This window comes from Eleutherodactylus coqui, chromosome 3 (genome assembly GCF_035609145.1).
Source record: "Eleutherodactylus coqui strain aEleCoq1 chromosome 3, aEleCoq1.hap1, whole genome shotgun sequence".
NCBI classification, from domain to species: domain Eukaryota; kingdom Metazoa; phylum Chordata; class Amphibia; order Anura; family Eleutherodactylidae; genus Eleutherodactylus; species Eleutherodactylus coqui.
In genome coordinates this window covers 313498450-313511375 of record NC_089839.1, presented here as the reverse complement: position 1 = coordinate 313511375, position 12926 = coordinate 313498450, and the positions used below count along the sequence as shown (strand labels likewise).

The window sequence follows — 12926 nt, the reverse complement described above, 5'->3', positions numbered from 1 at the left end:
TCCTCCGGGGTCATCGGGTCCGACCCCCTGCTCAGTGCAAAATTCACTAAATCCCAGACAGATATTTGTCCAGCCTTTGTTTGAACACTTCCATTGAAGGAGAACTCTCCAGCTCCTGTGGTAACCTGTTCCACTCATTGATCCCCCTCACTGTCTAATATCTAATCTGTGTCTCCTCCCTTTCAGTCTCATCCCATTGCTTCTAGTCTTTCCTTGTGCAGATGAGAATAGGGCTGATCCCTCTGCACTGTGACAGCCCTTCAGATATTTGTAGACCGCTATTAAGTCTCCTCTCAGCCTTCTCTTCTGCTAAACATTCCCAGATCCTTTAACCATTCCTCATACATAGTAACATAGTATGTAAGGCTGAATGAAGACATTGTCCATCTAGTCCAGCCTGTCTATCCTACTTTGTTGATCCAGAGGAAGGCAAAAAACCCCAAGGCCAGAAACCAATTAGCCCTTTCGGGGAAAAAATTCCTTCCCGACTCCCTAATGGCAATCAGACTGTTCCTTGGATCAACCCCTAATAGTTCCTACCTGCCTATATACCCGGATTAACAATTAACCTAAGATTTATATCCTGTAATATCCTTCTTCTCCAGAAAGACATCAAGTCCCCTTTTAAACGCCTCTGTGGATTTTGCCATCACCACGTCCTCAGGCAGAGGGTTCCATAATCTCACTGCTCTTACAGTAAAGAATCCCCTTCTATGTTGGTGATGAAACCTACTTTCCTCTAATCGTAGCGGATGTCCTCTTGTTACCGTCGTGGTCCTGGGTGTAAACAGATCACGGGAGAGATCCATGTGTTGTCCCCTCATATACTTATACATAGTTATTTGGTCGCCTCTTAACCTTCTTTTTTCTAGAGTAAATAGACCCAATTTGGATAGCCTCTCTGGGTATTCCAGTCCCGTCATTCCATGTATTAGTTTAGTTGCCCTTCTTTGAACCCCTCCAGTACCGCAACATCCCTCCTGAGCACCGGTGTCCAGAATTGTACGCAGTATTCCATGTGAGGCCTGACAAGTGCCTTATATAGTGGGAGGATAATGTTCTCATCCTTCGCCCCTATACCTCTTTTAATGCACCCCAAGACTTTATTTGCCTTTGCAGCAGCTGACTGGCATTGGTTACTCCAGTTTAGTCTATTATCCACTAATACCCCCAGATCCTTTTCCATATCACTTTTCCCTAGTGGTACCCCAATAAGTGAATATTTGTGACATCCGTTCCTCCTGCCCATGTGCATAGTCTTACATTTTTCAACATTGAACTTCATTTCCCATTCCCCCCCCCCAAGCCCCCGGCTTATCTAGGTCCGTTTGTAGCCGCACATTGTCCTCCGTTGTATTAATTATATTGTATAATTTTGTGTCATCTGCAAATATTGATATTTTGCTGTGCAGCCCCTCTACCAGGTCATTGATAAATATGTTGAACAGAGTGGGGCCTAATACTGAACCCTGTGGCACCCCACTAGCGACTGTGGTCCAATCAGAGTACGAACCATTTATTACCACCCTCTGCTTTCTATCATTGAGCCAATTTTCTACCCACTTACACACGTTTTCGCCCAGTCCGAGCTGCCTCATTTTGTATATTAGCCTATTATGTGGCACGGTGTCAAAGGCTTTAGAGAAGTCCAGATATACAAGATCAATAGATTCTCCCTGGTCCAGCTTAGAGCTTACTTCATCGTAGAAACTGATCAGATTTGTCTGACATGAGCGACCCTTCATGAATCCATGCTGGTGAGGAGTTATTCCCTTGTTTTCCTTGAGGTGCTCATCGATGGCGTCTCTCAGAATCCCCTCGAAAATTTTTCCCGTTACTGAAGTGAGACTTACTGGCCTGTAGTTACCAGGCTCACTTTTGCTCCCTTTTTTGTAAATTGGAACCACGTTGGCAATGCGCCAATCCAATGGTACTACTCCGGTCTTGATAGTGTCTAGAAATATTAGGTATAGCGGCCTAGCTATCTCGTCGCTTAGTTCCCTTAGTATCCTTGGGTGTAATCCATCTGGGCCCGGCGATTTATCAATTTTAGTTTTCTTTAGACGCTTCCGCACCTCCTCCTGCGTTAGGTATGAGATGTTTTGTGAGGGATTCGTTTTATTCCCCTGTATCTCGTGTGGCATTTCCTTTTCTTTTGTGAATACACTTGAGAAGAAACTGTTTAGTAGATTTGCTTTCCCTTCGTCATCATCAATGATTTCTCCTGCATTATTTATTAAAGGGCCAGTGCTCTCCCTGCAAATCCTTTTGCTGTTAATGTAGTTGAAAAATAGCTTCGGGTTGTTTTTGCTCTCTTTGGCGATCCGTCTTTCTGCTTCCTCCTTGGCCGTTTTGATCTTATCTTTGCATATTTTGTTTTTATCCCTGTACGATTTTAGCGCTTCTTCGCTGCCTTCTTGCTTTAGTAGTTTGAACGCTTTCTTCTTTTCGTTTATTGCCCCTCTTACCGTCTTGTCGAGCCACATTGGTTTCCTTTTAGTTGAGTTCCTTTTATTTTTAAAGGGAATGAACTGCTCACATGAGGCGATTAGGATCCTTTTGAACTTTTCCCATTTTTCCTCCGTACTGATATTTTTGAGGATGTTGTCCCAATTAATGTTACCGATAGTAGTTCTAAGCTCATCAAATTTTGCTTTACTAAAGTTTAGTTTCTTTGTCTCTCCCTGATAAGGCTTCCTATTGATTGACAGCTGGAAGTTGATTATATTGTGGTCGCTGTTCCCCAAGTGCCCCTCAACCTGCACCCCCTTTATACGTTCCGGTTTGTTAGTTAGTACTAGGTCCAGAATGGCCCTCCCTCTAGTTGGTTCAGGTAATTGTCTTTAATTACTCTCAAGAATTTGTCACCCCTGTGAGATTTGCAGGTTTCCTTCTCCCATGTTATATCTGGATAATTAAAGTCCCCCATGATAATTACTTCATTGCAGTTTGACACCTCTTCTATCTGCCTTAGTAGTAAGTTTTCAGTTTCTTCTGTTGCTTTTGGTGGTCTATAGAAGACCCCTATCAGGATTTTGTTATTTTTTCCTCCCTGTATTTCAACCCACAGAGATTCCACCTGTTCGTCTCCTACCCCTATATCCTCCCGTAGCCTCGGCTTCAAGTTCGATTTGACGTACAGACATACCCCTCCCCCTTTCTGGTTCCTTCGGTCTCTTCTGAAGAGATTGTACCCCTGCAAGTTCACCGCCCAATCGCACTTATCATCAAGCCATGTTTCCGTAATTCCGACTATATCATAGTTTTCATCAGTCATTCTCGCTTCAAGCTCGTCCACTTTACCAATCAGACTCCTTGCATTCGTGGTCATACAATTTATATCATTTTTTTTGTTTTTTAAATTTGTTTTGTTTCTATTCGTACTTATGTCTGATCTATCCATTCTAACTGTACTATCCCCCACCCCCAGCTCGACCCTCATTCCCTTTGCTTGGACCCGAATCTATAGTTACACTGGCTACCCCACTATTTCTCATTTTACCCTCCCCCCCAGTCCCTAGTTTAAACACTCCTCCAGCCTTCTAGCCATCTTCTCCCTCAGCACAGCTGCACCCTCCCCATTTAGATGCAGCCCGTCCCTACGGTAGAGCCTGTAGCCGACAGCAAAGTCAGCCCAGTTCTCCAGGAACCCAAATCCCTCCTTCTTACACCAACTCCGGAGCCACATGTTTACCTCCCTAAGATCCTGCTGCCTTTCTTGTGTGGCTTTAGGTACAGGTAGTATTTCCGAGAAAACTACCCTGGAGGTCCGCGCCCTGAGCTTGGACCCTAGGTCCCTGAAATCATTTTTGAGGGCCCTCCATTGACCTCTAACTCGTTCATTGGTGCCAACGTGCACCATGACCGCTGGATCCTCACCAGCCCCTCCCAGTAATCTGTCAATCCGATCCGCGATGTGTCGAACTCGAGCGCCAGGAAGACAACACACCGTTCGACGATCCCGGTCTTTATGGCAGATTGCCCTCTCTGTCCCCCTAATAATTGAGTCCCCCACCACTAGAACCTGTCTAGCCTGCCCTGCTCTCCCCGTCCCCGTCTCACTGGAGCAGTCATCCCCCTGGCGTTCAGAGGGCATGTCGTGCTGCAGCGGTGCTGGCTCTGTAATGGCATCGCCCTCATCTGCCAACGTTGCAGACATGTTGGGTTGTGCCAGTTCAGGACCAGCCTCCCTGGATCTATTCCCTCTACGCCTCCTTCTATCTGACACCCAGCTGACTGCCTGCTCCCCCTGCTCTTCCGTACTACCATCCGCCCCCAAATCATAGGATATGATTTGCAGACCGCTCACCATCTTGGTAACTCTTCTCTGAACTTGCTCCAGTTTGCCTATGTCTTTTTTAAAGTGGGGTGCCCAGAACTAGACCCAGTATTCCAGATGAGGAAAAAAAAAAAAGAAGTGGAGAGGAGCTGCTACCGTTAAAAAAAATTTCATTCTTTATTAAATAAAAAGCATACAGCTCACAGGCCCACGCTGAACGCGTTTCGGCTACAGTAGCCTTTGTCAACAGCTATGAGGTATGAGATACACTGCTGGTGAGGTGGGCCCATATTTCTTTTTTGGCTTATTCCAGATGAGGTCTGACTAAGGAAGAGTAGAGGGGATAATGACCTCACGGGATCTAGACTCTATACTTCTCTTAATACATCCCAGAGTTGTGTTTGCCTTGTTGGCTGCTGCATCACATTGTTGACTCATGTTCAGTCTATGATCTATTAGTATACCCAAGCCTTTTTCACATGTGCTGCTGCTTAGCCCAATTCCTCCCATTCTGGATGTGCTTTCTTCATTTTTCTTGCCCAGATGTAGGACTTTGCATTTCTCCTTGTTAAACACCATTCTGTTAGTTGCCGCCCACTATTCAAGCTTTTCTAGATCTTTTTGAATACTCCCTCTCTCTTCCCTAGTGTTAGCTATCCCTCCTAGCTTTATGTCGTCTGCAAATTTGATTAATTTCCCATCAATTCCCTCCTCCAGATCATTTATAGACATGTTGACCAACACTGGGCCCAGGACAGAGCCTTGTGGTCCCCACTTGACATATTCTTCCAGAAATCACAGGAAAAAAAGACGCATTTTTGCCAAGATTTTCTCGCAGCAAAATTGCAATTGACTTTATGAAAGTAGCTTCAGGAAGTCTGTTATCCTGCTGAAACACCAAAACAGGAACACGGTGCGCTGGGTCCACCTTACGATAAAAATAAAACAGCGCCAAACACATCCAACAGATTACCATGAGGTCCGTCTGGCTTCTATACACCCCTCCGGCATCATCCCAGATGAAAATGTGCAGCATGCTACGTTACTTCATCCAGGATATTTAGCTGAATGGAGTCTCTGACAGAAATGTGAACATATTCCTATCTACATAGACAAATCAGTTTTTGTACTTCTGTGAACACATGACATTGCTTCTCTCCAGAGCTGCACTCACTATTCTGCTGCTGGAGTCACTGTGTACATACATTACTTATCTTTGGTGGGAAGGTTCTGTCTTGGCACAAACCCTCTGCTGTATCCAGGATGGGGGATGATAGAACCGCCACGTTGTATGAGCCTCGTTACAAAATATCAACGCAAGCTTTAAATATCGTCAGATACGGTTCACACAGAGTAAAGCTCACTTAGACCCCATTTACACTGACAGATGAGCGCTCAAATGACAGTCTGAGTGACAGTTTTGAGCGATCATCTTTGCATACTTTATGGTAGCTGATTAGCTACTATACAGCTATGCAGGCGCAGCGGGACACAGTCGCTATCTCTCACAGAACGCTACAGCTGTTTGCTCACACAGAACAGCTGTAGTGTTCTCTGCGCTTACAGCCTGTGCCCTACTGTAAATTCACAGCAGGACACAGGCAGAGAGAATCTTATCAGTGCAGCCGGCTGATAACAGCTGATCGCTGAATTCTGGCAAGCTAGAATACAGCGATCAACGACTCGTGCATGAAAACTGCGCGATGTCCCTGCATTTAGACAGAACGAGAAGCGCTCAAAAGATTCTTTTGAGCAAATTTTGAGTGACTCTCGTTGTGTCTACATCAGCCTTTAGTCATTAGTAGGACAGGATAAAAAACTCATTGAATAATGACCTCAAGCACCTACTTATTAGTGATGATTCTGGAACGACCCCCGGGTCTTTGGACTCTTTGGGCGCGGTTCTGTCCGGTACAATGTGCGCTGGGGTCGCAGCGGGAAGAGTCGAGATCCCAGCTTTCCTCTCTCTCCGTCCTGTTTAACAAGGAAATCTTTCCCTCAGTAATGCAGTAACCAGGCTGGAAAGGGCAGCGTAAGAAAGCAAGCAGAGGTAGATGTGCCTGCGGAGCCTGAGAGGGGATGGGGCAGCAACGTTTCGCTCTTACAAGCGGAAGCATTTCTTTGGCGTAGCATTCACTTATAGGCAGGATGATAGCAGCTTCCTTCCCGTGGTGCTAACGCTTCCCATGACTGACTTCTAAGGGCTGAGGAAGGTGTCTTAGTCCTGTTATGAGTTCAATGGTTTCGTGTTCACTGGCTCTTCTCTCAGGCGTGAATACTGCGTGCGGGACAGATGGGCAGGACCTATCTTCCCGCGTTTTTTTTCAAACTCCTGCGCTATGGCGAGGAGTTTGATAAGCCTGAAAAGGGGGAAAAAACAGTTCATACACAGCTACGCTCCATGGCAGCAAGCGTAGTTATGCATTGGAACGTCTGAAACCGCCCTAACTCTAGAAACTCACAGATGAGTACCTAAGTTGGGCTTAGCTCGGGCGGGTACTGTTGCTCCTTATGGAGACAGTCTTGCATGCAGTGCTCCTCTGGGAAATTTGATATGCAAATTGGAGATGGTATAATGCCTCTGCAGCGCCATCTATTGGAGCCAGCTTCCCTATACAGTCAGTGTGCAACCTTCTAACAGGCGTTGTATGAAGGGCTGTTGGGGCTCATTCACACAGGCGTATTTAGTATCAGTCCGTGAATGTGCTGCGGATTCATAGCCTGAAACTCTGCAGATTCAATGCGTGTCTTCAACCTTCTTGCGTGTTTTTTGCGAGCATTATCACGTATTTATGAGTGTAAGAAAAAACCCGAGTAGGTCACATTGAGTTCATGATAAGTGTGCAGCCATTCCGCACGTGCCGTGCACGCTCGCTGTGTATGCAATCCCACTGACTTCAATACGTAATACGGACCAAAATACGACACGCAGGTCTGAATACTTCAATGGGCATTCAGCACTCCGTATTACACGCCCAATACGGGGCATATATCCGCCTGTGTGAATGAGCCCCTGGAAAGTTGGGCATTAACTTATAGGGAATGTACATTCCAGTAGGTGGCGCTGCAGAGGGCTTATACTGTCTCCCATTTCATAAAGCTGGACATGAAGTGCTGATACTAGACTAGTCCTAACTCTGATCATCGACCCTTTAGGCCGCCTTCTCCCACCGATGTACAACATTCTGCAATCATTTTGCGGTGGATTCATCACGGTTTTACTCGCGGAGCGGCTGCAGACTTAACCCTTGCATTTGACGTGTTGAATTCTGCAGCGCGATTCCACAGCATAAGTAGAGATTCTGCATTCAGGATCCGCAGAGTTTTACAGAAACGCTGCAAATTGATTGCTGAAAATATCTGCCCCATGTGAAGAGTTCTTAGATCCCCTCCACATGGCTTGTAATGTAAATGCTGCAGCGGATCCTGCATGTGTGAGGGCGGCCTTACTGGCAAAGTGGTTTCATGGCCAAACCCACAGATTGGGGGCCCCCTGGGCCCCGTATGGGAGGAGATAAAGTGAAATTCCAACAAAATTTGAAGTACTAATTACTATGAAAATGATCCTTCTGGAGAGCTGTGGACTCCCTACTACTAGACTGCTCCCTACCACTAGACTGCTCCCTACCACTGGACTGCTCCCTACCACTGGACTGCTCCCTACCACTGGACTGCTCCCTACCACTGGACTGCTCCCTACCACTAGACTGCTCCCTACCACTAGACTGCTCCCTACTACTGGACTTCTTTAGTTACTTTATCTTCACCTTTTTGAAAACTGGAAATTGCATAAGAAAGAAAACAGCATAAAAAAAAAAATCAAATACAGAAAATTGCGCAGCAGGAAGAGCGAGCGAGAAATCAGACATTTTACATCGTAATAAAGTAGAACTTGGAAAGACAGATCCATCGGCAGCAGCTACTGGGGCAGAGCGGTAACCGATACAATCAGCAGCAGCTACTGGGGCAGAGCGGTAACGGATCCATCGGCAGCAGCTACCGGGGCAGAGCGGTAACGGATACAATCAGCAGCAGCTACTGGGGCAGAGCGGTAACGGATACAATCGGCAGCAGCTACTGGGGCAGAGCGGTAACAGATCCATCGGCAGCAGCTACTGGGGCAGAGCGGTAACGGATACAATCGGCAGCAGCTACTAGGGCAGAGCGGTAACAGATACAATCAGCAGCAGCTACTGGGGCAGAGCGGTAACGGATCCATCGGCAGCAGCTACTGGGGCAGAGCGGTAACGGATACAATCGGCAGCAGCTACTGGGGCAGAGCGGTAACGGATACAATCGGCAGCAGCTACTGGGGCAGAGCGGTAACAGATCCATCGGCAGCAGCTACTGGGGCAGAGCGGTAACGCATACAATCGGCAGCAGCTACTAGGGCAGAGCGGTAACAGATACAATCAGCAGCAGCTACTGGGGCAGAGCGGTAACGGATCCATCGGCAGCAGCTACTGGGGCAGAGCGGTAATGGATACAATCGGCAGCAGCTACTGGGGCAGAGCGGTAACGGATACAATCAGCAGCAGCTACTGGGGCAGAGCAGTAACAGATACAATCGGCAGCAGCTAATGGGGCAGAGCGGTAACGGATACAATCGGCAGCAGCTACTGGGGCAGAGCGGTAACGGATACAATCGGCAACAGCTACTAGGGCAGAGCGGTAACAGATACAATCGGCAGCAGCTACTGGGGCAGAGCGGTAACAGATACAATCAGCAGCAGCTACTGGGGCAGAGCGGTAACAGATACAATCAGCAGCAGCTACTGGGGCAGAGTGGTAACCGATACAATCGGCAGCAGCTACTGGGGCAGAGCGGTAACAGATACAATTGGCAGCAGCTACTGGGGCAGAGCGGTAACGGATACAATCGGCAGCAGCTACTGGGGCAGAGCGGTAACCGATACAATCGGCAGCAGCTACTGGGGCAGAGCGGTAACGGATACAATCAGCAGCAGCTACTGGGGCAGAGCGGTAACAGATACAATTGGCAGCAGCTACTGGGGCAGAGCGGTAACGGATCCATCGGCAGCAGCTACTGGGGCAGAGCTGTAACGGATCCATCGGCAGCAGCTACTGGGGCAGAGCGGTAACTGATACAATCAGCAGCAGCTACTGGGGCAGAGCGGTAACGGATACAATCAGCAGCAGCTACTGGGGCGGAGCGGTAACGGATCCATCGGCAGCAGCTACTGGGGCAGAGCAGTAACGGATACAATCAGCAGCAGCTACTGGGGCAGAGCGGTAACGGATCCATCGGCAGCAGCTACTGGGGCAGAGCGGTAACGGATACAATCGGCAGCAGCTTCTGGGGCAGAGCAGTAACGGATACAATCGGCAGCAGCTATTGGGGCAGAGCGGTAACGGATCCATCGGCAGCAGCTACTGGGGCAGAGCGGTAACGGATACAATCGGCAGCAGCTACTGGGGCAGAGCGGTAACGGACGTTATATCCTCCTCTAAGTGCCGGATATTCTGCACAAGATCATTTTGCTCAACTAGAAACACTCTGATGTCTTTGGACAGCATTAGAAAACTACCCAAAAAATTAGGTGCCAACAACAAATTTTTAGGAACAGCGGCTACCCGTCTTTCATCCATCCTGCTGAACATGGTGGCATATTGCAAGAGGAGGGAATGAAGTGTATGCTCCATACAGGATTGTGCAAAAACACTGAATGAACCCTTTATTAGAGCCCCGGCCCTCTCATGATTGGCGCCCCCTGTACGGTAATTCTCCCCGTGACCCCGGAGCATAAAATCATGTGACAAGTTTTCCGTGGATCAGTTTCCGTGTGAATCCACATTAGATGGGAGAATCCAGCGATCGGAGTGATTTCCAACGAGTCCAGTCATCGGTGCTAGACTAGTGGGGTCTCACCGCCAACCGTGGGGGAGGGGTTCTCGTGTAACGGTGTGGAGAGTATACCGAGAATGGCGCAATCGAGGAGAATCATCCAGCGAGAAGGAATGGAAACGTGAATGGAAATGTAGGGGCTCCTGGGGGTAGTAGAGGGGCCCCAGGCACGTCTTTCAATAGATGGCCTGCAGGGGACTGGCGTGCAGTGGAGAGGGCACTTGTCTCCAAGCCGTACTGGGAAAAATTGGGCTAGTCGCACGGGTGGCACGTTACATTAAATAAAGAAACCTCTGGCATGGTGGATGAAGAATCAGGGCTCACAGGTCCAACGCTTCGAACTCTTGGTTTTACTCAACAAGGCATGGAGTAGTCTCCGACCCAGGAGGCAACTCACGGTAGGGATCACAACTGGGATCCAATGGATGGCTCATGAGGGAGGCAGGCGCCGGGACCTAATTACACGGCAACTACAGGTTTACATCTGGAATCAGGGATCTGTAGACAACGTATGTGCCAGGCGGTGGGGGCTACCAGGCTACTGCTGGCAAGAATGCTTCTAGTACTGCACAGCTCTCACAAATAAGAAGTGTATAAGGGCCCAATGTCTGTACGCCCCACGGGACCCGCTGCAACCGATCACGAACACACAACACAGACTGGGTTAGATAGAGAATATGTTCTCACTTGGCCACTAAAGCCTAGACATGGAACTTGAACCAACAATTTCCCAAAAAATCTAATGGAGGTAACATATACATCCTAACTAAAAATAAGAGGGGTATCCCATTACATCAACAAGTCATCACTGAGAGGGGTCGGAGGAGGATGTCAGGAATCGTTCTGACCAACAGGCTGCACAGTCAGCTGAATACAACGCTGGAGCTCCAACTAACGTGTCCGAACGCACAACTCGCCGTTCCTCCGCACGGATGGTATAACAGCGGGCGACCAGTTCCAGCGCCGTTGTGTCTAAGACAAACAGAAAGACTCCAGCGGGCAAAAGAGTGCAAAACTTGTATCACTGAGCAGCGGGAAAACATCTCCTGGTCAGATGGAGCCAGATTTCTGTTGCTGATGGGAGGTCAGAATTAGGCGCAAGCAGCATGAATTGATGACCCCTTCCGGTCAGGCTGGTGGAGAAGGAGCAATGGTGAGGGGGGGGGGGGGGTCTTGGTGAATCCTGGCTCCTCTGATGGACACCATAAAGAATTGGTGTGATTCCAAAGAAGACAAAGAAGATTCAACACGCTGCTAGATGGGGTCTTTAATAAAGTGGTCACTCAGTGTTACAGTGCTTGTCATAGACTGTTCTGTAGAGAGCCTGGGTATAACTTTTCCAGCAAAGTCAGGGAGCTTCTGGAACTTTCTCTCTTGTCATATAGAGACCAAAAACCTTCAACTTCTATAGGGAAAGATCCGGTTCATCGTACTGAGGTTAACCCCTCATGCCCTGCTGCAGGAACTCACTGGATCCGGTTTTTCCAACCTCCATTGTCAGATCTCCTATTAAGATAACATGATGCAAACAAGTTCAAACTACAGAGAAGTTACTCTTGTAGCAATAGAATCAGCCGCCACGTATCAGACCGGGGTTATATTACAGAAAAGTGATCCTTCGTCTGAGAATTATCACCAGCGAGATCTCGTCTGAGTATATTTACACTTTGTAAAAAAAATAGTCCAAGTGGAACAAAACTTTCTCTGTGATTGTAACGTTGATACCAGTAAGTGATACCAATATCAGAGCAAAAGCATCATCTATTGTGGAGAACCGACCCCTTGTAGTGGAGCTCTAGTACCCTGTTGTACCGCCTCTAGCTTGGATATAAGATGTGATACGGGCGGGCATGGAGGCTCTAGTACCCTGTTGTTTCACCAATAGCTTGGATACTAGATGTGATACAGGTGGGCATGGAGGCTCAAGTACCCTGTTGGGCTGCGAAATGTGATGGCCCCATACATGTTCCACTGGCGATAAATCTGGTGAACGGGCGGCCACAGAAGTGTGACAATGTTGTGGGGGCTCCTGTGACCCCTTGTGTTTGCGGCCGAGCATTATCCTGCTGCCTCTTGGAAGCCACCATGAGAGGAACACATGTGGCTGCAGGATGTCCTGAACATATCGCTGAGCTGTCATTGTCCCTCGTACCACTACTATGGGCGACAGAGTGTCCTATGCGATGCCCCCCAGACTAGCAGTGGGAGCAGGATTTGGGCGCTCACCCCAAGGTCTCCAGACACGAATACGGTGGCCAGCGCCCAAACTAAACCTGGATTTATTGCTGAAGACAACCCGGTTCCCCTCCGTAGCATCCAGTTTTAACCTTCACGACACCACTGCACATAAAGATGACGGTGGGTATCACAGGCCGTACATGTACTGGGGGCTGTGAGACCCAATGTCCTTCAGCCAAGCGCCTGGAAATGGTTCTGACAGACACAGGGGTGTAACGATGACGCCCCGTCTCTGGATGGTGAACAACGGAACAGTTGGAGCTGCTGGTGCTTGTCAGACAATAAGACGCTCCTCTCTACTGGTGGTCTGTAGGGGGCATCCTGAGTCCGGTCACCTTGTGTGCCCTCACACATCCACTGTTCCCAACACCTCCTAACAGTCTGGTCACATGCTCCTCTCTACTGGTGGTCTGTAGGGGGTCCTGAGCCCGGTCACCTTGTGTGCCCTCATCCACTGGTCCCAACACCTCCTAACAGTCTGGTCAGATGCTCCTCTCTACTGGTGGTCTGTAGGGGGCGTCCTGAGCCCAGTCACCTTGTGTG

General features: G+C 48.4%; 1 protein-coding gene across 7 annotated transcripts in view; it reads right to left on the bottom strand.

The window, feature by feature from the left end:
- Positions 1-12926, bottom strand: part of ST3GAL3 (ST3 beta-galactoside alpha-2,3-sialyltransferase 3) — a 277669-nt gene that overhangs the window by 138287 nt on the left and 126456 nt on the right. For 4 of the 7 annotated variants that reach the window (XM_066597939.1, XM_066597938.1, XM_066597940.1 and 1 more), the window contains one exon: positions 6128-6253. The exons of the other annotated variants lie outside the window; for them this stretch is intronic. In XM_066597939.1, coding sequence (XP_066454036.1) covers positions 6128-6253 — 126 coding nt within the window. The remainder of the gene's footprint in view (positions 1-6127; positions 6254-12926) is intronic. 7 annotated transcript variants of the gene reach the window in all.